Source organism: Physcomitrium patens, chromosome 1 (genome assembly GCF_059467195.1).
Source record: "Physcomitrium patens ecotype Gransden chromosome 1, ASM5946719v1, whole genome shotgun sequence".
NCBI classification, from domain to species: Eukaryota; Viridiplantae; Streptophyta; class Bryopsida; order Funariales; family Funariaceae; genus Physcomitrium; species Physcomitrium patens.
In genome coordinates this window covers 17,350,739-17,377,807 of record NC_143410.1, presented here as the reverse complement: position 1 = coordinate 17,377,807, position 27,069 = coordinate 17,350,739, and the positions used below count along the sequence as shown (strand labels likewise).

At 36.3% G+C, this 27,069-nt stretch overlaps 2 protein-coding genes and 2 long non-coding RNA genes across 16 annotated transcripts; 2 read left to right on the top strand and 2 right to left on the bottom strand.

The window, feature by feature from the left end:
* Positions 1 to 226: 226 nt before the first annotated feature.
* Positions 227 to 6,498, bottom strand: LOC112276445 (pre-mRNA-processing factor 39-1). Of its 3 annotated transcripts, none has more exons than XM_024508123.3 (14): positions 6,000 to 6,498; positions 5,600 to 5,697; positions 5,038 to 5,267; positions 4,105 to 4,272; positions 3,513 to 3,906; positions 3,235 to 3,378; positions 2,873 to 3,025; positions 2,560 to 2,676; positions 2,291 to 2,371; positions 1,816 to 1,971; positions 1,262 to 1,603; positions 1,006 to 1,116; positions 791 to 863; positions 227 to 642 (listed from the first exon to the last, which is right to left on the bottom strand). In XM_024508123.3, the coding sequence occupies exons 1-13, from the start codon at positions 6,193 to 6,195 to the stop codon at positions 828 to 830; spliced, it is 2,226 nt and encodes a 741-aa protein (XP_024363891.1). In that variant the 5' UTR covers positions 6,196 to 6,498; the 3' UTR covers positions 227 to 642; positions 791 to 827. The 3 variants fall into 3 exon arrangements, with proteins under 3 accessions (XP_024363891.1, XP_024363975.1, XP_024363811.1); XM_024508207.3 differs by having other exon boundaries at positions 791 to 860; XM_024508043.3 differs by lacking the exon at positions 791 to 863.
* A 2,079-nt stretch (positions 6,499 to 8,577) lies between these two features.
* Positions 8,578 to 15,853, bottom strand: LOC112275980 (uncharacterized). 7 transcript variants are annotated; one of them, XM_073535365.2, is made up of 12 exons: positions 15,626 to 15,853; positions 13,411 to 13,696; positions 12,752 to 12,830; positions 12,512 to 12,552; positions 11,719 to 12,298; positions 11,234 to 11,406; positions 10,885 to 11,103; positions 10,333 to 10,468; positions 10,026 to 10,085; positions 9,662 to 9,847; positions 8,891 to 9,496; positions 8,578 to 8,724 (listed from the first exon to the last, which is right to left on the bottom strand). In XM_073535365.2, the coding sequence occupies exons 2-12, from the start codon at positions 13,599 to 13,601 to the stop codon at positions 8,686 to 8,688; spliced, it is 2,310 nt and encodes a 769-aa protein (XP_073391466.1). In that variant the 5' UTR covers positions 13,602 to 13,696; positions 15,626 to 15,853; the 3' UTR covers positions 8,578 to 8,685. The 7 variants fall into 7 exon arrangements, with proteins under 7 accessions (XP_073391466.1, XP_024362849.1, XP_024362679.1 ...); XM_024507081.3 differs by having other exon boundaries at positions 8,578 to 9,496; positions 13,411 to 13,480; positions 13,584 to 13,696; positions 15,626 to 15,852; XM_024506911.3 differs by having other exon boundaries at positions 8,578 to 9,496; positions 15,626 to 15,852.
* Positions 9,423 to 11,046, top strand: LOC149989907 (uncharacterized). The gene is made up of 2 exons (XR_016504104.1): positions 9,423 to 9,559; positions 10,098 to 11,046. It is a non-coding gene; the product is annotated as an uncharacterized LOC149989907 (long non-coding RNA).
* Positions 15,854 to 20,434: 4,581 nt separating the features above from the next.
* Positions 20,435 to 26,685, top strand: LOC141045613 (uncharacterized). 5 transcript variants are annotated; one of them, XR_016504086.1, is made up of 5 exons: positions 20,436 to 22,037; positions 22,394 to 22,553; positions 22,947 to 24,190; positions 25,133 to 25,791; positions 26,084 to 26,685. It is a non-coding gene; the product is annotated as an uncharacterized LOC141045613 (long non-coding RNA). The 5 variants fall into 5 exon arrangements; XR_016504094.1 differs by having other exon boundaries at positions 20,437 to 22,037; positions 25,133 to 25,296; XR_016504089.1 differs by lacking the exon at positions 26,084 to 26,685 and having other exon boundaries at positions 20,438 to 22,037; positions 22,947 to 23,837; positions 24,015 to 24,190; positions 25,133 to 25,483.
* The last annotated feature ends 384 nt before the right edge of the window (positions 26,686 to 27,069 follow it).

Here is a 27,069-nt window from a genome sequence, read left to right as displayed (position 1 = left end):
TTCGACTATGAGAACACTTTATTAGGATTCTGCACTGAAATCGTCACTGTGGGCACATTTATGATGGTGAGAAAATGGTAAAAGAGTAAATAAGTGACTAAATATATGTCTATAAAAATGAAAATGGAATCTGTCATCAAAATGCTCACAACGTGTGATTTGCCGATAATTGCTTCATTTTACAGATTGTAGAACATAGTGCAAACACCACTCTTAACAAAATGAATGCCAGAATATGCCGTTTTCAGCTTTTAGTAGTTCCTTCTCAGCAAAGCAGTACATCTCGTGAGTGGATCATGTAATGAAGTAGAAGGCAGGACAAATCTTACACATTCAACAAGCTAACTATCCTAACCACATTATCCTGTGCAACCTACGGAGCTCTCTCTAACAGAGAGCCCATAACACGAGGCTTCACCACATGGCAGCGCGTGATGCCAATCTGAAAGCAAAATTTGTCGAGGCATTAGCATTCCGTCATTCCCACTGAGTCTCAACAGTAAGCATCGATCAATAGCAGTTTCCGTAGTAATATCCTGTCGATGCTGGTTGCGCTGGAGGAGCCGTAGAGGGCGTAGGCATCCTGTATGATGTATCTTGAGTATACCCAGTAGGTGCATGAGGATAAGGTTGAACCACCTCCTGTCGTAATTAAAGATGAACCATCAATTCACGCTTCAACACGTAATCCAAGATGTAATTTGAGAATACCCAAGCACCCAAGAGACATTACCCCTCGATGTATACATGCATACATCGACCACTTCTACAAAACTACGAAGGCTCATACCGTGTCCAACATGCATGTAATGATGCTATGACCACCCTCACCATCCACCTGAGCTCCAACCGTTCACCTCCTGCTGACAATCCATCAATCATGCCAGCCAGACACTCAATCAACAGAGAAAACCCATTGCATTCTAGAACCCCCAAGCAGCGAATCCGCATCTCGGACAACCCCAACTACCGTAATGTTACAATTTTAAATTTAAGACTTCATACCTGAGTGGGATATCCTTGGCCATATCCACCGTAAGGGGGCTGCTGTGGCGCAGGTGCTTGCTGTTGTGGAGGTCCATACGAAGCATACCCTCCGTACCCAGCATACGCACTCTGCAAATAATGCTGGTGTTAATTGGGTACCCGAAAAGCCGGTCTTCTGTTGCATCACATGCCAACAATACATAACAAAGCCTAAAAATGTATCGCATGACGAGAGAATTATAAATATAACGAACTTGTGAGACTGAAATCTAACCTGGTGTGAACCGTAGCTTTGATTCCATTGCTGTGGCTGCACTGGTGGAGTCAGCTGCTGCAGAGGAGGTTGCTGCCAACCTTGGGGCTGCTGAGAATATGCAGGTTGAGGAGTGAACGCATTCCACTGTGCTTGCCCGTTGTTGTAGGCAGGGGGCCCAGCAGGCCCTGCTGTAGCGGTTACGCCAACATAAGGCTTATGCACTTTCGCACGATCAGGCGCAGAAATATCCATGGATGGTCTCTTCTTAGATTCCACAGGACTCTTGGGAGAGGGAAAGTGTTCTCTATGCCGAGCTTCGGCCTTCTTGATGTCTTCTTTAGTGCCAAAGCTGTCGACAAACTGCACAACAACTTTGGTTATTAGAATTACACGGCTTGTTATATTTCTAACACCAAAAAACAAAATATTAGTCATTCTCAATTCGAAACTACACGGAGCTACAGAAATGATCTCAAATGACCAAAATCATAACTTCAAACTACTTGCAAATAAAACTACTGACGCCAGAAAAAGTTTAGCTCACATATGCTAACGCAGTGTAATTTTAGTACCTCAAGGTAAATGCTCGATAATTCCTCTCGGTCAGATGCTGACAAAGCAGACGACCCTTCAAGTTTGGATGGAGCAATTGCTTTCTCGATCAGAGAATTAACATACTCGACTTGAGGCTTTTCAGGTTGATGAGAAGCCTCAAAGTTAATAAATGCCTGTCGTTACACATCAAAGAATCAGCAAACAACTTGAAAGAACCTCACGAGCCCACAAATCTTGCACTTAATCAGAGTAAAAAAAATTGAAGGCGTTGATCCACACTGTAATAAACAGATGTACGAGATGATAAGCTATTGTATGAGCTACGTTAATCGGAACTAAAAATTCGGAAAGTTTCTTCCATATTCATCTCGCACGTTCCTAAGGAACATTCTGAAAAAAATTGACACATAAAATCCACAAAAAAAAAAAAAAAAAAAAAAAAAATACAAATGGAAGATGGAGCACACATTCTTAAATGAAGAGATAGCATACCTCCCACAACGTTTTGGACGTTGGCAGACTACCCAAGGCTGTGCTGTACACTTCACGGGCTTTCTCTGTACTTTTGAGCACCTTTCAAAATGAAGACAGTCAATTTATTCATTACTAATTGGTGGGACATTTCAATTAAGAACGAACTGAAATGAAAATTCGGTACAAGAAAAAATCTAAAATGTCAAAAAAGTATCATGGGCGTATTGGGCGTATTGGGCGTATTTTAAATTCAGATATATACTATGTAATCGTGAACGACTACCAACCTGATCAAGAAACCGAGCGTACTGGATGTATAAAACTGCTCGTGCTCGGGAATCCTCCTTAATTTTTTCAAGCTCTGAAGCAGATTCAAAAATAGAACACGCAGCTTCGTCATTACCCTGCACACATTCCCGCTCTTCAGGTACTGCATCCTAAAGATGAAATAATATAATGCACACCTAAAAGTTTTGTTTCACAGAGCTACAGCATGATCCAAACATGACATTCCACTAATGCAAATTTGACTATCTAAAATGAAACAATGAAAGAGGAAGAGAAAGATTCTAACAGAAGGCTCAGGTTTGAAAGTGATACCTGGCGTTTCTCAAAATTGGCATGCTTAATGATAGCCTCTAGAAGACCTAGTCCAAGATCATTCCTTAAAACCTCGTAAGAAGCGCGCGCACCCTTGACATCCCCTTGCTGCTCTCTATACCGTGCTGCAAAGAGGTGAATTTCTGGTCGTCGCTGCATCCAGTACAATGGAAAGTAAGTACTAGATCCGGAATATGCCAACACAGAGCTCACGAACATTAAGTCACGGTCGAAAGCATTTAAGGTGATCACCATCCTAACAGAACTATAACATGAACAGCAAAAGTAGAATTCAAACTGAAAGAATTAATGTAGATATACATGTCGCAAGGACATTGCAATGAGAAATGTGAGGTGCTAACCTTGACAAAGGTCACAGTAGCTCGATGGAGAGCATCAAGGGCGATCTCTGTTTTCCCTTCTTCATCCATGCGCTGGACATAACGAACCCAATACTCGGGATAGTTTGCGCACGCTATCAAGCACCGTTCGTACAACTTGATGGTCTGCACATTCATAAAACCCCCGGATGGTCAAATTTCTCAGAAGAGTACAATAACAAAGGTAAAAATACGATTCTCTATTCTCCACTCGATATAAAACTCACAATATCAGCTTCGGTCAAAATGATAGATCTCACCTTGTCAACTCCACCTTCCTTTTCGACAAAATCCAGATACTTGTGCCAGTTTCCAAGCTGTGCCTCGTCCAATGGTCTGACATGAAAGTACGGCCTGCGGATCGCAGCTTCAAAGTCCCTAGTCTTCGCATCCCATTCTTTGGAAGCTCGGTAAAACTCTTCCCGAACAGCGATGTATTTCTCTAAATCATCAGCTGCCGCTGAATCTACTTTTGCCTCTACTGGCTTCGCAGGCTCAGCTGGGCCATCAGCATCGGCCACAGCGATAGGTTCTTCACCATCTGTAGGTGGAGCTTCTTTAACTGGCTCATCTGCCTTGAGCTTCGCAGCTGTCTCAGACTCCTCAGCCGTCATCAATTCGGTCAACGCATGGCTATAGGCAAAGTGCTTGAAACTGCCACAAAATAACTACACTATATTAGGCACCTACCTTCTAGACTCACCTCATATGTCACACCTTTCGTTCACATCACTAATATAAGGTTCCAGCATGTTCCATTGAAAGCAAATATAAAGCTCGAACTTCACATTCTAAAAAGTATCAACAAGAAATCAACAGACCAAAAGATCCGAGATATTTATGCGAATCAACCTTGTGTGATATCGGTCAAGCTGTTGAAGAGGAATCTGCAAGATTCGGGTGTAGATCTGTGCAACACGACTCCACTCCGAGCGCGCGTGCTCGAACTCCAAATACTTATCCCAAAGGAGGTGCGAAAGATAGTCCGTCCCCACAAACGACACTCCCCTCTCGAACAACCTGAAGAAAGCACAATACAACCTTAGAATCTCCAAATGTTAAACCCCCAACCCTTTAAAACTGACTCACTTATATTTAGATTAGGCGATCAGAGCAGGAAATAGGCCGAGTTGCCAAGTAAGAACTTTCAGTGAAACTTGCTTTTCAGACTTCCAAATAGAAGCACAATGCTCTGCATTTACCTTCCCGCTCAACCACACTACGTCCGGACATGAAGCGGCAATCAGAAGCCCTCTCTTTGCCCTCAAACTGGACCCGTAATCTTCCACAGCAGCATTCTGACGTAAGATATGTGTATACGCGCATGTCACGGCATTCTCAATCATAGTCAAGAAGTGAAGGATGTAGCAATAGTAACACACAGCACAGCCACTAGGTTTAACTCGATGGTTTAAGTTACGTAGCATTAAATCACACAGCATTAAAGCGAACTGAGTGAAAATCACGTTAACGTTAACAGTCGAGAATATATGTTGTTCTTTCTTTTTCACAAAAAGCGTACGGGTTTTCAGTTTACGAGACGTCATCCTACGAAGTGGAAACTGAATGCTCCGCCAACATGAGACCATCTCTTTGCAGAGACAGCAAAAGAAGTGCAGGATGAAAAGCTGCAGCAAGACCAGACACGGGTCAGAAGACACAACACACATCAATTCGTTCATTTACTAGAAGATGTAATAGACAAGACATCCGGAATCAAGGATGGCCTCCGCGGTGTGCGGGAATCGAATGACTGAGTGGGTTAATTAGAGCCTTCGAACATACCCACGGATAGCTTCAGGGTCTTCAAATTTCTCCATCGCATAGATGCAGTAGTTCATCCACATATCCACGGAATAGGTCACTGCCTTCACAGCTCGCTCATAAACATCCACAACTTTCTCAGATGACCCCAACTTTGCTTCGTTGTCGGCGTATTTCTTCCAATATCCGTAACAAAGAGGAAACTGGGCCAGAAAAGCATCGTATGCTTTTTCAATTTTCGAAATCACCTCCTGTGACAAAGACAAATTGAGTACATTAAGAGCTCTGATACCTTCGAACACCAGGCCCATCACAAAGCGTAGAAACAGTGAGTGATGTCCACTGCAAATGTGTTACGCAAAACAAAACATTCAGCGTTAAATGAAAACGCCTCTAGCTTGTACTTGTCCGTATTCCAGCAGAAGAGATGGTCCTCGTACCAATAAGGTATGATCCTTGAACAGAAATCCTGATTCTGTAGTGAAATTAAATTACAACCTAGAGAACCCTTTCAACGCAGGTACAAAGATCAACTCCGAAATTCAACTGAAGCATGTGAACGATAGTTTGGGGAAGAACTCACCAATTTCTCGGATTCTTGAATCAGCACGGTCCAGTTATTAAAGTCTGCATCATTCTCCTTGAGGATATTCCACAATCGTTCCTCTTCTGGGGTAAGAGCTGTGTGGACCAGTAAAGGAAGAGTAAAATTCAAGGTTAGTCTACATCAGAGAGCAACACGAGTTACACGGAATACTGTAATGAAAGATACTCTAACTAAGCAAGCGAACGCTTCGAAGGAAGCAATACAACCTGGGTAACCAATTCAATTTCAATGTCCATGTTGTGCATCCCAAATTTAGCTCCAGACATATTCCTCCTCCATTTCACAAATATACGTCAACATATACAAGATTACAATTCCCATGTACAAAATGATTTGAGAAAATTGAATCATAGCAATTCCTACGATTAGCCAATACCTTCATGATCCACGACAGGTACCGCAACTTCGGGCGCCTGTTCCACCACCTCGGCCTCCATCACATCAGCAACATGGCCGTTAGCATTCCCCTCGACGGCAGCGAAAACATCCTTCACCTCTCCAGTCGCGGCTTCGTGCATCACCTCGTCAACAGGGGCAAGCGCAGCAACACTTGTCTCCGCCTGATCACCCATTCTCTCAACTCTTTGTCTGCTTCACCCCACTCTTCACAGAAAACTCCCAATCACCCGCCGCTTCAGCTAAAGTCTTAGGGTTCCACGGTCGCCACCAAAACCAAAACCACACTGCAACCCGCCACGAGCCCCTTCCCCGGCAAGAAGTGTAAGAGCCACCACACCAACGACGCCGCCACTGCTTCAGCGTAGAAACACAATCCTTAGGTTCGCGAATGAAATGAGGGCGAGGGTTTAGGAGTGGTGGCGAATGAGCACAGACGCGGGCAGCACACCGGGCTCTGGAGAAGACGCGCGAGCGGAGACGGCAACGTTAGGGTTTAAATCGGGGGCAGGGAGGGCATGTTATAGTGGTTTAGCTCCACAATAGATGTGCTGGGGGTTGTCCTCCGTTCTGGCACAGCCCTGTGCGTCTCTCAGCCTTCCATGTTCTCCTTTTCCCGCTTTTTCCTTTTTCGTTTTCCTTTTCTCTATTCTTTTTTGCCTTCTAGAGCCTTCCGAGGCCTTCCTTTTTCCTTCCTCATCCTTTTCCCTGGGAGCGTTACTTTTCCGGCGAGTAACTGCTTTGAGCTCGTGTTTTTTTTAACCTATGGTGCTTGGCTTTAGGGTTTGGGTTGGAGGGGTAAATTAGTGGCCATTGACTCCTAGCATTTTGAAAATTAAACCTTAACAATCCTTATAAATATCTTTGATTTTTTTTAATGAACTAATGTTCATAAATAACAGCAATAATAGAAACTCAACTTTAGATTATTTGTTTACTTGTTTTTATAAATTTTTATGTTACTTTACTAAGCCATAGGTCATGAAAGGAATTTAATCGAGATATGTGGTCTGTATATAGACTTGTAAATCTTTCACTTTAGGTTAAAAAAAAAAAAAAAAAAAAAAAACGAACAAACAAACAAACAAACAAAAAACGGAAAAACAAAACAAATACACTGGATCATTGTTTTCATTATGTTTGTGTGATATTGGACATCATTGTTGAAAAACTGTGCATTCTTCAAAGCCAATGTCAATATTTAAAAAGTACTATTTAACTTCTTCCACACAATTATAGAAGATGTGACCACAAAACCAATCCAATTTTCAAACTATACTTATGCCACTCAATATACTATATATTTTGCAGCTATTTATGTATTCAAGTATGTTTCAACTCTATTATTCTTTAAATGTTCCGGACAATATATGCTCCATAGATTGGTTCATAAACTAATTCATTACCTACAATTGTTTAGCTGTAAGGTTATATATATATATATATATATAGACTTGCACCTACACATCACAAAATTCAACCTGAAAAAATTTAATTTTAAAAAAAGAAGGTTGGGTATTCAAGAATTATTTTGACCATGTTCAGAAACCCAATTATAAAAAGAAGAGGAATGAGAAAATTTTATGTGTGTATGTATATATGTTAATATATTTTTATATATATACACACACATATATATTTTAATACCATGGTTAATCCTTTCAACATCAATAATTCTGAAAGTTGAAACAACTTCATTCCAAGGCAGCAAAACTTGGGGATGTGCATAGTCGATGCCTCATAGATTGGTCTTTTGATTTGATTTTATTGATGTTTAAATCATGTGCAATCATATCATGTAAGTATTTCGTATTTGAAACTTTTTATTGCTTGTTGATTTACCCAGATTGCTGATAGAGCCTCATTTCTCTATTCAATAATCTTTCATTTGAAACCTATTTCAAGTTGACTTATAAAATATCTGGTTCAATCACAATGACTAATAAATTCCAAAGCACACAATTAACCCAATATGGAATAAATTAACCAGGTGATACAATCTTTAATGAAGAAGTTTTGTTCAACTAATTAATTTTTTTGATCAAGTCCAAGTAGTTTTAGCCACTATTTAGATTTATCAAGTCGAGTCATAGTCAATTTGTTTCAGTCACATGTATGACAAAAAGGCATTTAATTTTTTAGTATGAACTTTTACAAATTTAGTTTAAGGTTATGGAACACATGAATTTTATGACACGGAACTCACATGCGTATGATGTACATCTATTTTAAGTTTCAAACTGTGTTTATTTCAGTTGAATTAGTTAGTGAACAACCCTCACGGGGAACATGAAAGATGAGGTTTCTGAAGTACTCTAAATTGTTATATAAAAGAACTACATGTGACATTGCAACTCATTCTTTAAGACTTGATTGTTAATACGTGTGTGAGATGTTACAGTATGGATTATATTGATTGAAAGCGGTGACTCAGAACCGATAAACACTGTACAAATTCCATTACTAAGAGACATGACGACGTAAACAATAGTGGGCAATTCAGCATGTTAAATGATAGCCAAAATAAAATTACTTACGTTCCAACCCATAGAGCCAAATGACACTGCAACGATTGAATTCTCTTTCTTTACCACGAGAAAGTCAAACAAGTAATTGTGACAAGAGCTCCGACATCAGAAGATCCTGCTCTGCCTCATCATTTAATTTCATGGACTGTTGTTCCCATAAGAATGTATCCAGTGGACCTGCGTGACTATAACCATTTTTCAAAGGAGTTCTTTTTAAATCAGAATTCACTTCAGTGGGTCTCTCTCCAAATGCTCCTAGAGGAGAATTAATAAAAGGTCGTCCATCAAGCGTTTTATTGGATGGCATGTAAGAAAGGGATTCTGGAAAGGAATTATTTGTTACCTCTTTGTTGGCAGCAAAACTAGTGAATATAGAGGAAGGAGAGCTCCATATACCATTGAGCGATAGGGCAGCAGTATTAACGGTCGAGTTTAACGGCGCTTCATTGACAGTTATAAGATCCATCATACGTGAAATCATCTGCTCGTCAAAACCAAACGTGTCACTCAAAACCGCTGCTGCAACACTGGTAACCGTCGACGTTGTCAATTCAAAGCTGTTATGTAGATGACTTTGTAGTCCCCCAGATAATGCTTCAAAATATCCAGCATTTCTTTGAGATACGGATGTGGCACGAAGCACCTGTGATTGATCCCGAGTCTCCACACTTGATGATCCATTGTTTGGTATGGTATCCCTTGGGGGTTGAAAATTATCTAGACCCAGTTTTGAATTGCACCTTGCAACGTCTGAAATAAATTCTTCAGAAAATAGACCAAGATTTTGCTGAGGATCAGCACCATTGATAGTGCCGGACAGTGGTGAAAGCTTTCGGTCATCTGTGGTGTCATTCAGCACTCCGTCCCATCCAGCAGCCAGGTCACTAGAGCTTTGGGGAATTGGTTGACCAAACGAACGGCGCGGGGAAACCACAACATGATAGGAATCCTGAAAAAGACAGAGTAGTCAGATTCTATTTCTGATATTCTTTACCTCCCTTTGGAGCAAGAGGTAAGTTTGGTTTGAAATTTCCGTTATAGTGATGACGAAAAATAAATCGGTTAGGAAGTCAACAGAACAGTACAGAACCTCTGCATAGGGTTTGACAATTACCAAGACCACATTCATATTCATTTTTGACTTTGAATTACAAAAAGATACGGTGGCAGTCACTGCAACCGAATCAACAACCTGGCTTGATTCTTGTGGTGAGTTCAAATATGAACGTGAAGATCTTAACACTTTCACAGCTTCATTAATGTCACCATCAGTACTTATAACCGCCACTTCTACTTGCTCCTGCACAGACATGTCCTCCAATAAGTGAAAGATGATATGCCATAAAGTTATCCTTCATAAGATTTAAAAGAAACAGGGAATCTCGCCAACACTGCCAACTAAATATCACGTCCTTCACAAGTTTGTAAAACAAGGATAGCGAAATTTCCGGTCTTAAAATTATGACAAATCCACAAACCTGTGAAAAACCTTCAGAAATAAGAACCCCTTTCAATACATTCAACTCCAGAGTTATGTCCTGTATACTCAGGTACGCGCTATTTAGAAGAGCTTTCATGCCAAGAGTGAGAGAAAAATGAAAAAGCATACCTTCCGCTGAATAGCAGAAGACATTTAAGAATCAGGTTTTCAATATCTCAACTATTACCGGCACATCCTCAACTTTCAGCTTGCTTACACATCAAGTGTCTTGACTATAAAGAGAAAACAATGTCAATGAATATCAACCACATTGACAAATCACATGTGAGATCAATAATTCCCACCATTATCTCTTCCCGCTTAGCACGCATATCTGCTTGCATGGAGGAGCTATTCCGAAGAAGCCAGTCTAAGCATTGCTCCACATCATTACCACATATGCGTACAGCCAAATTGGATTGCCAGTCAGCAAATCCATACCTACAGATAATAGAAGCAAAGTCAACCAACAACGTTCTAAATATTATGCTCCACAGAACCAGTGCAATAACGAGAAAATATGCAACATATGAATAAATCTTCTGCAAAAGGAATTGGAAGGCAACCTTGCGATTATTAACAAAGCGTAGCAGATCATCCCCCCATCACAACAGGAGTCCACTAAGCTAGTAGTCTTTCAACAGCCGTGTCAACTTAGAAAAAGGTGCAATTACTACAACATAGTCGTGTGCTGCCAAAACAAACTCTTCACAAAAATCTCTAGTTGGTCGCGATCATGTAACATGTTAAGAAAATTCAGATGAACACAGGCAATCGACCGCAGTTTAGGTAGTGCTCTGCCACAACATGGGAGAATCAAACTCATTAATACTTCAAAACATTCCCGAAATACTCACTCTTGTAGTTGTTTGACAAGAGAGTGAAACTTGTTGTGACGAATAACACTTGTGAGGCTTTCATTCCATGGCTTAAAGTTAGCCTCGGAACCATGTTGCTTAGATTGACATGTACTGTGTATCGCAGTGCTGACAACTAAGGTAGCCTCCTCTGCTTCTCGTTTCTCTCGTGCCCTAGCTGCACGTTGCAAGTGCTTCTTTTCATTTTTTGTGCGTGCCCTAAGGATGCATCATGATAAAGTCAGTCCTTATCAAACATACTTTTAGAGAAAGTCAATATAAATTACGTGCCCGCAAAGAATATGAAAGGATGATGCACTACAGAATAAAGTAGAAATGTGCAACATACTTTAGTCGACGAGCTTCCAAATCATCATCCTCTCCTTCACCAAGTCCTAGACGTTCAGTAACTGTTGGTTGTCTGACTGGAGGCCGTGCAACTGAGGTAGAAGATGTTGACACATTCACGTCTTGTGATGAATTGAGTGAGTCTAATAGCGGAGGTATCTTTGAGACATTTTGCTGCACAGGATACATTGCAAGGTTAAAGATCAAATGAAAAATTCAAATTTGAGGTACCAACCCGAGGAACTGAACAAAAGAGTAGCTTTTGGTATGCATCTTGATTGATAAACTACTGTTTGAGTCAGTCTCAACCGTATTTTCGTGAACATTAGCATCAATACCCAGTATTCGAGCACAAAATGAAAATCAAGTCAGGTTAATTTAGTCTATGCAAAAACACATGCACCACATTGCTGATGTCCATATTGAAAAGTAGTATATATATCGCATATTTTGATGTTGATAGCTAAATGCGCAGCTGGAAAATACCTTGAATCCATTCAGGAGCTCGTTGCAACGTCCACGTGCCCATGCATTAGTAACAAGGGTCTTCTCCACTTCTCCCCTGCCAACTGAAAGAACTTTTCTGAAATCTTTTGAGTTCATAAATTGTCGTGAACTATCATCATCACTTTTTGAATTCTGAGCTAAACGATTGTTAAGAGATGTGATACTATGATCTAATCGTCCACTCGCATAAGTCTCGGTATTATTCTTCACACTCGGACCCCTTTTATTAGCAGCTATCTCAGACCTAGCTGCCGCAATGGCTGCTAAAGTTGATTCTCTTGACAATACTTTAACCCCACTAGACGTGTTACTAGAACTGCCACTCACACTAATGCTTTCAGAAGTGTTTCCATTATTCCCACTTAATGAAGGAAACGCTGATGCTCGATTCAAGATTAGAAGCTTTGGTGTAGTATCAAATTCATCATTCTCCTCTATTTTGACAGACTTCGATGCGCTCAATGGTTGAGGGTTATCCTCTTTCTCCTTCTTAGTAAGAGTGGTCGGAGTAATCGTTGGAGGAGATATTTCAGGAAGTTTGCAATTCCTCCACTTCTTACTGGAGCACGGCAATTTCTTGTTCAGTGAGTCTCATCTAAATCTAGCCCTAAACCCTAAACCCTAGTCAAAAGTTCTACCTAGGAGAAGATCCAATGTTCACCACTTGCTTAATCCGCAATGGCTCTTATGAGATAGCAAAGGACGCCACACTAAACAAAGAGCTTCATGTAGCATATTGTAAATAAGATGTTTTCAATGAGATGTTACATACCTACTATCAATGCGAGAATGAAATGAATGTGATTTAGTCACCTGTACAATGCAATGAATATCTATTTCACTGAATGAATATCTATTTCACCACCTATGCCAATAAATATCAAAAAGCCCACAAGGAACTACTTGACCTCAACAAGTTTTACAAATATTTCACACATTACGCAATGAGGGGAACCCAAGTTCGTGTCATGAGTCTTACAACCAATGAAATTGATAAGTGCAAGTTGCTTACTCGACCAAGACAAGGTTTGTCAGTTTTGGAGCCTTTGCCACGCCCTCTTGGGCATTGAAATCTATTTTTGCGCTGCTTTCTGACGACAAACAACAACGTTCCCGAAATTATAGAGTGGAAGTATCTCAAACAGGATTGCAGTCCCAAGGCATGGAGTGAGACTACACCACAGATCACGCTAATAGAAGAATAAAAACTTCCATATTTCCACCAATAAATGCACCCCGCAACCGTTGAGGCCACCCAAGAAGTTCAAGTGCGATTGTGAGACGTAAATCGTTAAAACATTCACAAGAACTATCAACAGAAAGAAGTTAATTCCCAACAACCATATTTTCTCAACTCATAATCAAGTGCAGAGTGATTAGTTGATCGGACATCGATTACGAATTTCCAGTCTTTAGACAATTGTACTTAGTTACAAAAAGAGTCCTTATACCAATCTCTAAAAACAACACAAAAGGACATGCACGGACCAAATAAGGCAGATAAGTTAAAACCCTGTTTAGAAAGACATCCAACTATACAGAAAATAATCCATGTACAGATCAAATGTCAGGTTCAAACCAGAAAAGACCATACCAGTAACAAAACATATAGCAATTAACACACATTTTAACAATAAAACTGCAATTTCCGCAAGCTAAGGATCAACATACTTGTCAAGCCGTATGGTTTTAAAATACGCTTCAATGCAGTGCTGGTGGTAGATTGTTGGTGATGGGCACCCTTCAAATGTGCAAACAAGAGCATTGAGTTCACCCTGCGTACTGTCACACAGTTCACCACAATATTCGCAATGACCTTCCAGCACATGAAGAGACGGGCATACCGTAGGAGCCATGGTCATGACAAGAATCCGCCAGGAGATGGTACATCAAATGGCAGGGAATAGCCAAGGGAGATGAAGTTCTCAGAGTCTGAGAAGTCCACTATAGAAACGCCCTATAGAAGAAAAAGAAGAAAACGAAGAAAAATGTGTTAGTGTAGCGTACAAACTTGCTGAACTACAAAGAATATGTCGAGAGAAAGGATCACATGAGCATAGTTAATTCATTCAAAATAGCTCAATTCAATAAAATCCCGAATGGCCTTCACTCAACAGGCACATTGTATGTCTCTTTGGATGAAAGTGTCTGAATATGGCTTTCAACCTAGTGTTCTAGTAGACAATTCCTAAACGAAACCGTCATCAATACGTCATGATTTCCTACACACGGCTAAATAAGCTCTGCGCCACATACTTCAAGCAGGACCACGTCCGGTGAAAGCTTATTCAAAGTTGTTCACGCTGCTCAAAGAACGAGACTATCAATTCCGGTAGTGCAACTGCTTTCAAAAGTGAGCACACAGAATGGAGATGACAAATGAAAGATGCATGAAACCAACGCATGAGGGGCAAAGAGCTTAAGCTCTCAAACAACGTAAGGAAATACGAGTACACTCAAAAAATACAAAGAAAAATGTGCTTGGGTTAATATAGTTACACATCAAAACCATACACCCTAGCATGAGTGAACTCAACCCGCTAAATTCCTCTGGTTAATAGAAAGGAGGGAACTAAGGTTAGGTAGACCTGAGTCCGAAAATCCAAGGAACTTTTTCTATTAGACCTTCGCTAAAATCTACATATTCCCTCTTCTCTCTTAAAAACTATTCTGAGGAGTAAGCAGGGCTTAATAGATAACTTGGTCTAACAAAAAAGCAGTTGCTCACTACGCTAACATGGAAACCTAAGGCACATAGTAGCTGCACATTAGTGTAGCGTGAAATACTACAGTGTAACTTAGGACAAGAAATGAGAAAGCAAGCCAAGATCTGTCAAGCAACGAACCCTTCACAGCCACAAAACAGAGGGCTTAACTAAATACCCCAATTCCTGACATACCCTTGCTTAAGCTTGTCCAGGCAATAAAAGATAGGCTGCGATAGGATAAGAGGTGACAAAACTATTTAGAGCCATAATTCTAAGATAGATCAACAATATCTATCAATTTGGTAAAGTACGGCAATAAAATAACTAGACTCTTCAGGATTGTGAAGAATCTCAGCCAATTGAAGTATGGAAAAACAAGATGAACAGGAAATTTTCACAATCGTAACCATGTAGGCATGTGGCCAAGCCATGCCTCGACGTTAATGTAGTAGTGCATTACCAAGATAATGTTTTTCCAATGCGACGTAAGCAGCCTATGATATCAACCAAAATCTCGCAAACGCTAAAGAAATGGCGGGGGGCAGCCTCGCAATCGCTACGCAGGATCTAACTGATGCCTGGACCGATCCAGCAAGGATTCTGTTACTCTAGACGAACATCACACTCGGCTCTGTCGATATAAACCAATGAAAGATACAGATTGAAAGGAGAATCGAGGGATTAGCCCTACAAATCTCATGATGAAATAGTTCTGCGGCAGGGCAGCATCAGCCTGCAAATAATGCCCTCAATATGTTTCGAAATTAAAAGGACTAAACCTACTAATTCGCACTCAAGGACCCCGAATGCAAGCCAATGACGTGAATTCCCCACGTCCAAAAGAAATCAGACAAAGGAAGACAAGGGTCGTAACCAAGTGCGGCTTTCAAACTGATCTGCTGCCACTACAACCAACTCCTCACCACACAACGCTCCATCAACAGAACTAAAACGCAACCAATACGAATACAACTCGCCTCACTAGCATCCCCAAGAATGCGATTACACAACACCCGACATAAAGTGTAAAGAATTTGCGTCCTCACTCAACGGCATAGTCCCTAGACCTACAATCTGCACCCCGCATCAGATCACGACAGTAGCACAATGCCCCTAACCATATAAATTTCCACCACCTCTCCACAATCGCCTTCGCCACCGAAAACCAATCGACCTACCTTCTAAACCTCCGCTTCGTTCCAAACATCTCCCGTTCTTCTGCTTGATCGCATTTTGCGTGAAACCAGTAAGCACTTAATAAAGAAGCCTCAACATGCCAACAATGACAATTACACCACGATGACACACTTCGCTGAAGCCATTGAGGAGCGCCATCACGGCTTCTATGAAACAATGACTGCCTCGATCCTGAACGAGCTTGAAGTTCCCAAGCGCGCTTCTCCTCCTGATCACACTCTCCCTTGTGAAAACGTTCCCCTGAACTAACTTCTGGTGATGAATGATGCAAATGGATGAGAAAAGTTCTCATGAACTCCGTTGAAAGTTCCCGTGTTCCCAGTTCGGTTGATTAAAAGGACACCCACCGCATATGCTTTCCGCCCTTCGACACCATTCCTTTCAGATAGTGGTGCCTTTAGCTTTTTTCTCGATGGGGAACTTGGTTTATGACTTTTGGATCTCGCGTTCCCAGCCTTGTGTCACCATCCATTTACTTTCGTCGTCCTGGTATGTCAACATAGAGATTAAATGCCATCTAAAAATAAATTATTTACATTCTTTATATGTGTTATCCATCTAAAAATAATTATGTGTTTATTTAGAAATATATATATAGAAATATGCTAGCTGAATCCCTGTCATTGTCACAAAAAATATGCAAAAATGTTTTATAATAGAGATTGGGGACATCTCCAATAACAATAATAATGAAGCAATGTTGTAAAATTGAGCTTTTAGATATGTATATGTATACATACTTTTAAACATATACTTAATGAATGTTGTTGTTAATTAATGACAATACATACTTGTGTTATTTTAGAATCGCCATGGTATCATATTTAGAACAATTGATTTATGATAAACTACATGTGAGATGGTTTCAGAAAAACTCTAATAAAAAGAAGATATCCACCTCATCATTATTGAACCCTAGGTATGCCAAATCTCTTGAAGATATGCAGTGAAAGTGCTAAAAAGAACAAAACTATGCATTGTAGTGTTTGCCTACCATGGCTCAAAGTTCAAAAGGAGGCACAAAGCTACTATAGCAAAGTAATTAAGAACAAAAAGAATCATGATTGAAAATGCTTTGGTACATCACTCAATCAAGTTTTCAATGAAACTTTTGCTTCATTGTTTTCACCAAAAAGTTTAGTTTGTTGGTATCAAGATCTCACTTCTTAAGCATTTTGCCTTGTGAATTAGTAGGAAAATTCTACAATTAAGTTCTTTAGAATTAATTTTACATTAATATAATAACAAAGTCTAGAAACAAAAAAAATTGGTAGATTGAAAAAATATTATAGGAGAAAATTCACCTTTTACAAATCAGGTCATGGGCTTAACGTAAAATCAATAACATGAATCAATAACACATTTTTTTTTTTATTATTTATTTCATTGTTGGTGTCAATAAGAAAGATTTCTTCTATCAAAAATACTTAAGTATTCACATTTATACTACTTTTTAAAAATAAAACATTTCTAAATTAAATTTCAAAAATTAAGCTTTTTAAGCATATCAAACTAATATAGATATATGTTGATTTTTCAATAGATTTTCAAACCTATATATAAAAATACTATACATTATAGATATTTATATTTCTTATAAAGAAATTTTATCATTTTATAAATTAAAAGTTTTTGATAGTTAAAAATTAACTTTATCAATTATATAGAATACCAACCACATGATGTATGATAAATATTTCCCAATTTTCATGTATCAATGACAATTTCACATAGTATTAGGAAAAGAATTTGACTTTTATCTCAAACATAGATAAATTTTGAATTTTTATGATTCGTATTTATTATCATATGTCTATTTTTTATTTTTTAAATAAATTTATTTTAAAATTTTATTTCAAATAAATGAAAATTTTAATTGAATTAACATACAAACACATAAATATAAATTCTTGAATTGTTTAAATTTATTATCACAATTTATTATCACAATTTATTATTACAATTTAATTTATATTTTATTTTGACTAGGTTTTTAACTCATATTTAATTATTTTAGAAGTACAAAATATATAAAACTAAACAAAATCAAGAGATATTTAAGATATTCTTCACCATATAACATTGCATAGAAGGTTTCAAAACTTTCTATGGTGTTTAATATACTATATCTTTTTCTATTTGCTATAAGAAAGTAAATAAAATATTGAAATATGCCTAAAAGTATTACTCAAAGAAAACTTTTAAGGCGATTTTAGAATCAAAAACTATTTTAGAAATACAATTTCCATCTAAGAAATACTCTCATTCAATTGCATCATTGATTTATATAAATTTTGTGGTGCTTTTTAATATTCATCACTTGCTTCAATGTAATTCACATCCTCAACTTGCATAGACTAAGTTTGTCAGCAAATTGAAAAGTCTAGATTGTATTTGCATGCCAAGATATTTGTCTTACTATTGACATTTTTCAATAGAAATTTGGAAAAAAATAAAATTTTCACTTATAGAAGAGTTCCAACTTTATGCTTGTATTAAGTTGTATCAAGAATTTCCATTAACTAAGCCTTGTCAAAACCACCTTAGAAATAAACCACCTAATTAAAGTTAAATTTACAAAGCAACAACAAATATAATTGTAGGAAGAATAACATTATTAAAAGCATGCAAAAGCTCAAGTATCAAATCTAGTAATTGTAGACAAAAACACTTTGTTCTACTACAAAGCTATGTACATGAGTACTACAATGAGTCTTGACATATTAACCTCTTCACATAGACCTTTGAGAAGTTGGTCTCCATATGTAACCTCCCTACAACAATCAGACCAAGTTACAATTGTGCAAGGTTTATAATATGCTTATAATTGCAGCAACCAAGGATTATTACTTAGGATTTTTTTGAATGTATTTTTTTGATATGATCAACATTAATGGGCCTTGTAAACTTCAAATTTGGTTTACTTTTTTGATGAAAAAAATGAGACATACAATCAATTAGTAGGTTGTTTTGTCTCCCCAATTTATCTTGTATATTTGTCCCTTCCCAAGCTATTTTATATAAGAAATATATCGTTAAATTTACATATATTAATATATATTAATATATTAATATATATTAATATATTAATATATATTAGAAGCATTCAAAACATGTCACTAATTTGCATATATATTATACAAAGTTTCTTTACATAAATTTATTTTGCTCACTTTAAAATATTTAAGTTAGGTGGAACAAAATCTAGCCAATGTAAATAGAAAATAATGTCTAGCTAGCATGGATATTATTTTTTAACGTTTACTAAAAAAGAGGCTTAAGATATGAAAATTGTGACATATATGAGAAACTAATAATATAAGAAGTGAAAAGGAGAAAATGTTCTAGTAGTAATTTTTTTTAACATAGTTAAAATTTTAAATAAGATAGAGATATTTTATTATTAAAGCCTATTGTGGTTATTAGTTGTGATCTATGAACCTTCATTGCTTACTAAATTCAATTGTATTTTGATTTTATAAATATAAATATTTTTTTTAGTATTTTTTTTATCATTGTGGTTTTTAGATCTCTAATCTTCTTTTTTTCAAAAAATTAAAATTATTATAACTTGGTTATTAATTAAAATATATTCTTATCTTTGAATTGGTATGATAATAATAAATTTTATATTTATTTTTTTTGTTTTTATTTTTGTTATTATTATGTAAAATAAACTTGTAGTTGATTTACTTTATTTAAGAATTGGAGTTTTTTCATTCAAGATTTACATTTGAAGCATCTATTGTTTACAAGAAAAGATTGAAATAACATATTAAAATAGGAAAAAACACAACTTACTCATTAAATATTGAAGTTTGAAAAACACGTCAAAATTCTAAAATTTAGAGTGACAAGTCCATCAAAAAACTTGTGAATGTAATTAGCATCTAAGAAATGGTTTGTATTTAAAAAAATGATAACATGCAACCAAGTAAATTATTCGTATTTCTAATAATAAAGTATTATACATGATGATAAATGACTAGATAGTACCAAATAAGATAAACATAAAAAAGAGGCAATTATAAAGATTTGACTTTGTCACTTTGAATTGCTGAAAGTTGTAAATATTATTATGGCCACAAACATTAATAAGCTAAAAAATACAATTACTTTTGCTTATTAAATGAGATTGCTGGTTGTTTTTGTAGCAATAGTAAATAAATAAATAAATAAATAAATAAGATAAAAGATAATGAGAATAATATTATTTTGAAGATAAGAAAAAAATTGTTAGTTCTTTAGAAAAAATACAGTGACTTATAATGTTTCTTTAAAAACTTTTAAATAATAATAAATTATAAATATTTCTTTTATTATATTGAAATAATATAATATGATATTATTTATATTTTATTTAATTAAATACATTATATTAGTTTTTTTAAATTTTATATTTTTTATAGATTAAAATTATTCTTTATACCAGATTTGGTCAATGTGTTTTATAAGGTATAAAACTTTATGGATAAAATATTAGTATGAAAATTTAGCCAGAAAAAATCATTATTATTATTTTTTACTTCTAGCAATAATAATATAAATTTATTAATTAATAAATATTTATCAAAGAGCACATTTATCAATTGAATTTTTTGATTGAATTCTTTTGAAAGCATAAAAATAATAGCATGATTTATATTTTTCTAAGTAAGTTGTTTAATTTACATCAGCTCTGTTGACTTGTCAAATTTGAATTTTCATTGCACATCAAATCAACACCTTTTTAACACGATTACTTAAGACTTTATCAATCATCCATATTCTATTTTCAATAGTATTTTACAAGTTTTTTATTTTATTTTATTTTATTTTTTCAAATATAATACTTTTAGTTTTTAAAATTTTTCTTTGAGTTTTTATGTAGTTCTTTTATATTATATTGTATTTTTCTATCTCAATTGCTCAACTCTACTTCTAATAGATTTGTTGCCCATTTCTTCTTTATCTTATCTTATTTATTTTTTTGGCTTGTTTGTATTTCAAAGAATACAACTTAAGATCTAAATTTATAAGAGGATATTTATCTTTTCTTCCTATATTACTCAAATAAATTTAATTAAATTTATCAAGTTGATATTATTTTTTATTTTTTATTAGCATTCAATACATTAGTATTAATGGTAATGTCCATGATATTAGTGTATTTAATTATAGAATGGTTGCTAAATTTTAAATTTAAATTTTTGTAGCTTTCAATTTATATCACATCAATTAGCTAAATCATTCACTATCATACATTGTTTAATTGATGACAATGATGATGATGATATATATATATATATATATATATCTATATCTATGGATTATATTATTTTACTTTTCTTTCAAATAAATTAATTTATCTCCAACTTTCTTTTGTTAGATATTGTCTTTACAATGTTTAAATCTACATTTTTATTCAAACCATATTCATTTGATAACAAGTGATTTCTTTTTATTACTAAAGAAGTGTTTTATTTATTTATAGGGTTAGACTTCAATCTAGTCTTAAATCTTTATAAATATACCAAATTATCAAGTAAAAATTAAGGTTTTTCTGTATAATAATAATAATTATTGTTATTGGATTTATTATTTTTTTAAATAATAAACAAAGCATTTTAATATTTAAAATATTAAGCTTTTATTGTATAGAAAAAGACAATAGAATTGGGTACAATATTAGATTCTTACCCTGATTTACAAGGCTAAAAGCAATGAGTAGATTTATTGTTATCTATTAATAATCCTCAAACATGTTTTGAAGTGTGCTTATTAATGTTTTGTTGAATTTTTCATATTTGATTTGAAAAATATTTGCACCATCATCACAAATAAACAAATGTTTTAATATACATCTATTTTACAAGGATATATCTTCCAATTAATACCAAAATAAGATTTTATATTTTGCATGTTTAGAAAGTATACTTTAAAATTTTCAGTTTGAAGTTATTTATTTATTTATTTATTTATTTATTTATATTTATTTTTTCCTTTTCCTTCACTAGATAGAAAAGATATCCACCCATGACTTTATTATTTAATAAAATTTAAATACTTTCCCACATGTATTGTCCACTTTCTCTGAATGGCATTTTTTAGTGTCCAATTTCTTCTTTTAGAAACGTTCATCAGACAAAGATGTGGGGTGGGGATTCTAAGCCTGCATTGTCCAGAGCACGCTGACAATGAACAAACAGACCAAAATCGGTAATGCTTTGTCTCCGTCGGTAAACCACCAGTCTCTTACACAATGTCACAAATTCATTAAGCACAATGTGTCCACTCCAACATTACTGCTGCAGCGTGGTGGCAGGTTCAGAGTGTTGAAATAAGCTGCTGATGCAGCAGTAGATTGAATATGGAAAAGCAAAGCCGGCAGCGATGCGCCATTCGACAACTCTGGTGAGTGAGGAGATCCTTTGTAAAGCCATGTATTTGATTATCTTTAGGTATGTGCTTGATTGGTTGTGTTCTTGGACGCAAGTTGTTGCGGTGTGGGAGTGCGTAAGAGCAATTGCGTTGTGGGAGTGCGTAAGAGCAATTGCGTTGTTATTTGATTTGGTGAATGCGACAGTGGTTCGTAGTCAAGCAAACAAGTTAGAGTCAAGGCTGGAGTTGGTGGTAGGTTATTTCTCCTGTCCTTTTTGCAACAGAGGTAAAGGTTGTTGGTGCATTTGTGTATCTTCCTTCACCAAATTGCATTGCTATCCTCGCTAGAGACTACAGGTTGTAACGCCTGGTTGTAATTGGTGATGCAGTATGGCTTTAGGCAAGGTGCAGGAATTGCGATGAAGTAATTTGTGATTGAGGTTTGGTTTCGGGGAAAGGATTGGCTAAGGAGGTGACGTTCTATGCAATGAAGAAAGAAGTAAAAACTGGAATTTATTCTACTTGAAAAGAGTGCAAAGACGTGGTCAGGTATTTTTTGGGAGCAAAGTTTAAAAGGTTTAGGACAAGGTTGAGGAGGCTATTGAATTTATGGAAAAGAAGAAGGTAGATAGACAAAGGTAGAGAGATATACAGTTTTACCGAGCTTCAAACCTTGACAAAGTGGGGTAAATTTGAGAGTGTTAACAAGCTAATGAGGACAAGCTAGTGAGACCTAGTTCTGATCGGTGTAGTTCAAATTTGAGTCATCTCAAGTTTTTTATAAAAATATCCATAGATTGTGCATCTGTGGAGACACAATGTAATTTGATTTCTCCTAATTTGACTTTCTCTCTGATAAAGTGGTGGTGAACTGCTATATGTTTGGTATGTGCGTGGAATACATGGTTCTTTGCTAACTTGATTGCAGATTGATTATTGCAGTGGATGCTTAGGATGGATGGCTCTACGTTTGATTTGATAACAATGCTATTTGTGGTGAGAAGAAAAGATGGTGTTCTGGGACTGAACACACTTGTTTTTTTGCAAAAGTCGGTACAACCAAACTACCTTTGATGTTCCTGTGGAGAGGCTCATGTAAGATTCTACAGAAGATTTAGCTACAGTTTTTTTTATCGTTTAGATTGCCTGGTGATGGTAGCTCCCGTCATTATAAAACAATACCGTTCTGTTGATCTCTGAGTTTTAGGACAAGCTGCCCAGCTGGCATCGGTGAAGCCTCTGTTGTTATAATATTGGCCTGATGCGTAGAGGAGTCCAAAATCATCTATTTTGTTGACATATTTGAGAATGTGGTGGACGACTTTAAGGTTAAGATGTGGTTTGGCCATAAATCAAGACACAAAGCTTATAGCAAAGGCTAGATCGAGGCAAGTTGTAGTTAAGAAAATGAGTTTTCTAATCTTCCTACAATAATGATATATGTCAACTGGAATTGAGTTCAGTGTAAGATTAATACTAGACCGGCTGATAGGAGAACGTTTTTAGTCTTGGAGTTTCCTATTCTGAATTCCTTTAGTGTGTCAAGGGCATATCAGTACTGAGTGAGAAAAAGTCCTTGGTTTGTTTTTATAAATTCTACTCCTAAGTACTTTGTGACGGGTCTTAAATCAGTCAGGTCAAGTTCTTGTTTGAGTTGCTGTTTGAGCCAGTGGATTTTTTCTTCGTTCCCTCATGTCAGAAAGAAGTCATCAACGTAAACAAGAAAATTTACGCATCCTTCTCTGTTTCATGTGTAGTAAAGATTGTGATCACTTTTGCTCCTTGTCATTTCGAGGGACCTGAGATATGCATCAATACGTTTGTGCCACATTTGTGAGCTCTGCCCCAAGCCGTAGAGGAATTTGTTGAGTTTACAGACTAGGTGCTCCTTACCAGTTTGTGCGTAACCTTGGGGTTGTTTCATATATACTTCCTTGAAATTGTCATATAAGAATGTTGTTTCAATGTTAAGGTGATGAATTTGATGTCCTTTGTGTGCTACTTTTGCAGCTAGAGATTGGATAGTGGACCACTTAACTACTGGGGCAAAAACTTCTTCAAAGTCAATGCCAAACTTTTATTCGTAATCTCTAGCTACGAGACGAGCTTTGTGGTGTGGATGATGTCAGTTTAATCCTGGTTTCACTTTAAACACCTACCATGCGCTGATGGTTTTTTTCCAAGAGGTAACGTGACTAAATCTCAGGTTTTATTTTTTGCTATAGAATTTAGTGTCTTGCGTGGCTGCAGTCAATTTTGGTTTGGTGAGTGCATTTTCTAAACCAACGTTGTACCCTTGGATATTTGTGCTAATTTTAGATAGACATTTGTCAAAGTTCGCCGAGGTAATAGTGAGTATATAATCCTTTAATCTGACATTCTCTTAACGAAACCAAGAGAAGCGTCTAATAGGTGCAAGAGGGTCAAAGATGTCAAGTAAGGGGTGTAAGTTTGTAGAATTGGCTAGTTGTGTTGAGGGATTTGAACTCCGAGCTAAAAGGCTTGGTAGAGTGTTAGTTGTGGTGGAGAAAGAGGGTGGTTGAATATGAGGTGAGGAAGTGGTGGGAAAGATATTGGATTGGTCAGTAGAGGGATCTGAAGTTGGATAAGTAGGAGAGAGAGCATTCAAATTTAAAAAGGACTTGAGAATGTCATTGTTAGTTGATGAGGATTGTGTCTGATCTGGAATTCCTAGTTGGATTTCTAAAAAGTAAACATCCCTGGAGACAATGAATTTTTTAGTTGTATAGTCAAAATACTTATAGGCCTTGGATTGGTCATTGTATCCAACCAAGATTATTTTTCTAGCTTTTGGTTTTAATATCTTTGTGTTTTAGATATGTGTGAATGCAGAGCAACCACACATCCAAAGATAAAAAGATCCGGTACCTGTCCAGAGTAGAATTGTAATGGTGTAATTCTATATAGTGCTCAGTGAGATACTCTGTTAGATATGTAATTTGTTGTTTAGACAACTTCTTCCCAGAGATAGCTTGGTAGATCAAATTCAAATAGGAGACTCCGTCTGGTTTTGAAGAGGAGCAATTCTTATATTTTGAAATGCCGTTTTCTTGAGGAGTACAGGCAATTGTGAGATGCCATCTAATTCCTATTTGTTTGCAATACAGATTGAATCTGGTTAATTGGTATTCTCCTCCACTGTCTGTCCTGAGACATGATATCTTGCGACCTGTCTCCTTTTCAACCATAGAAGATCTTGAAGGTGTCAAATGTTTCAGATCTTTGGTTGAAAAAATAAATCCAAGAGCGTTGGCTGAAGTCATCTATGAAGGTTAGTATATGGTATGAAACGGAAAGTGAGCATAGAAGTGGTCCGCAGAGGTCGGAATAAATTAACTGAAGTGGTCTGGAGGTGGGAGTAAAGCTTACTCTAGGAATAAGGTATCAATGGTGTTTGCCAAAAATGTATGCTTCACAGTTGGATTGTAATAAGAGGAGGTTAAGTATTCCCGTTACTATTTTCCTGTGAGACAACTTGTAGGGTGACTAAAAGTTAAGGTCTGCTACACGCATGTGCTAGAAATGTGCTGCTTTGATTTGCTTTGTGGTGGCCATGTTGACTAATGGGTTTGATGGTGTGTATTGTGCCTTTCCAATAATTGAAGTATCCAACCATTAAAGATTGTTACTGCGTTCTCTGGTGCCAGTGTAGATAATTCAAAGAGGATTAGAACTCAAAAATATTCAACAATTTCTAGGGCTAAAGAGTTAGTAATATCTAAAGTTGACAAATTTCCTACGAACAAGAGAATTTTTACCGTATCAAGTACGTAATAAACATTGTCAATTGCTTTATTAGCATCAATTGTTGCGCTACCCTTTCCTGTAATAAGAAGCAGATTTCTACTTGTTGTGGTCATGGCAGATTTAAGAGCATTTTTTACATGGGAGAGTAAATCCAAATTGCTAGTGACAAGCGTTGTGGCTCCACTATCTATGAACCATTCCTTAGATTGGTGTTGGTTCTGTACCTCTGCTGCACATACTTCAAATACTTCTATCAAGGCTGCATCTTCAATTGACTTCTGCTTAGTGGCTTTTTGTTCAAATTCTACTAGGTTCAAGGGATGATTTGGGCGCCAACGTGATGGATTTGAGCCGGAGCTTAGTTTAAGATTGCAAATCTTGTCTTGAAGAATTCAGATCTCACACTTGCCTGTATAGTGGTATGGGCTACCACAGACATGGCAGCAACTTTTGAAGTCTCTGATGTCATGCTAGAATTGGGTGTGTAGAGTTTTGTTGCCGTAGAAGTTTGAACGTTGGTATCCTGTGCATGCTTTTGGCATAAATTGCTACCTTGGTTTGGGAAAAAATTATGGTCTTGCGCTTTGGAGTTGAAGCGGCCAAAATGTCGTGGGAATAAATGTCGTGGGTAGTGTCGGTTTGCTCCAAATTCTGCAAACTAGGCTATATCATGGTGAAATGCAAGGGAGTGCTCACCATCTTTGCTCTCATTGTTTCTTGAGCGGATGTCGTCTTCTTGGGTAAGTTCTTTAGTTCTTTAAAGGATGGCGACCATTCTCTACAAGAAATTATTTCACAAAAGATACTTGAGCTAGGTCGAAGGCTTATTAATACTCTACAAGTTCCTCATTAAAAATTAACTAGATGAATCTATGTTGTTACAAAAAATTAATTAGATGAATCTATGTTGTTGTTGACTCACATAAAGTATTTATTTTAAAATACATGTTTGTAATCTAATGAATATTTTTAATTTTTTTTTAGAAAAGAAATAAATAAAATTTACCATAGAGCTTTTAGCTATGAAGAAGGATGGTTAAACCTCTGCCATTGTCATACATAATATGCAAAACAAGTAGTTAATTTTATTCAAGGAACTATTTGTGAAAATATTAAAAAAATAAATAAATTACATTACATTAAAAAATTATAAAGTGTAATAAGACATTTAAAGATGTATTAAAGTCAAATTTAAAAGATATGAAGTAATTTATTATAATATTGTTAATAAATCACTTCATTGTATAAATTCATTCTATAAATATAAAATTATAAAACTATGTAGATATTTGAAAAA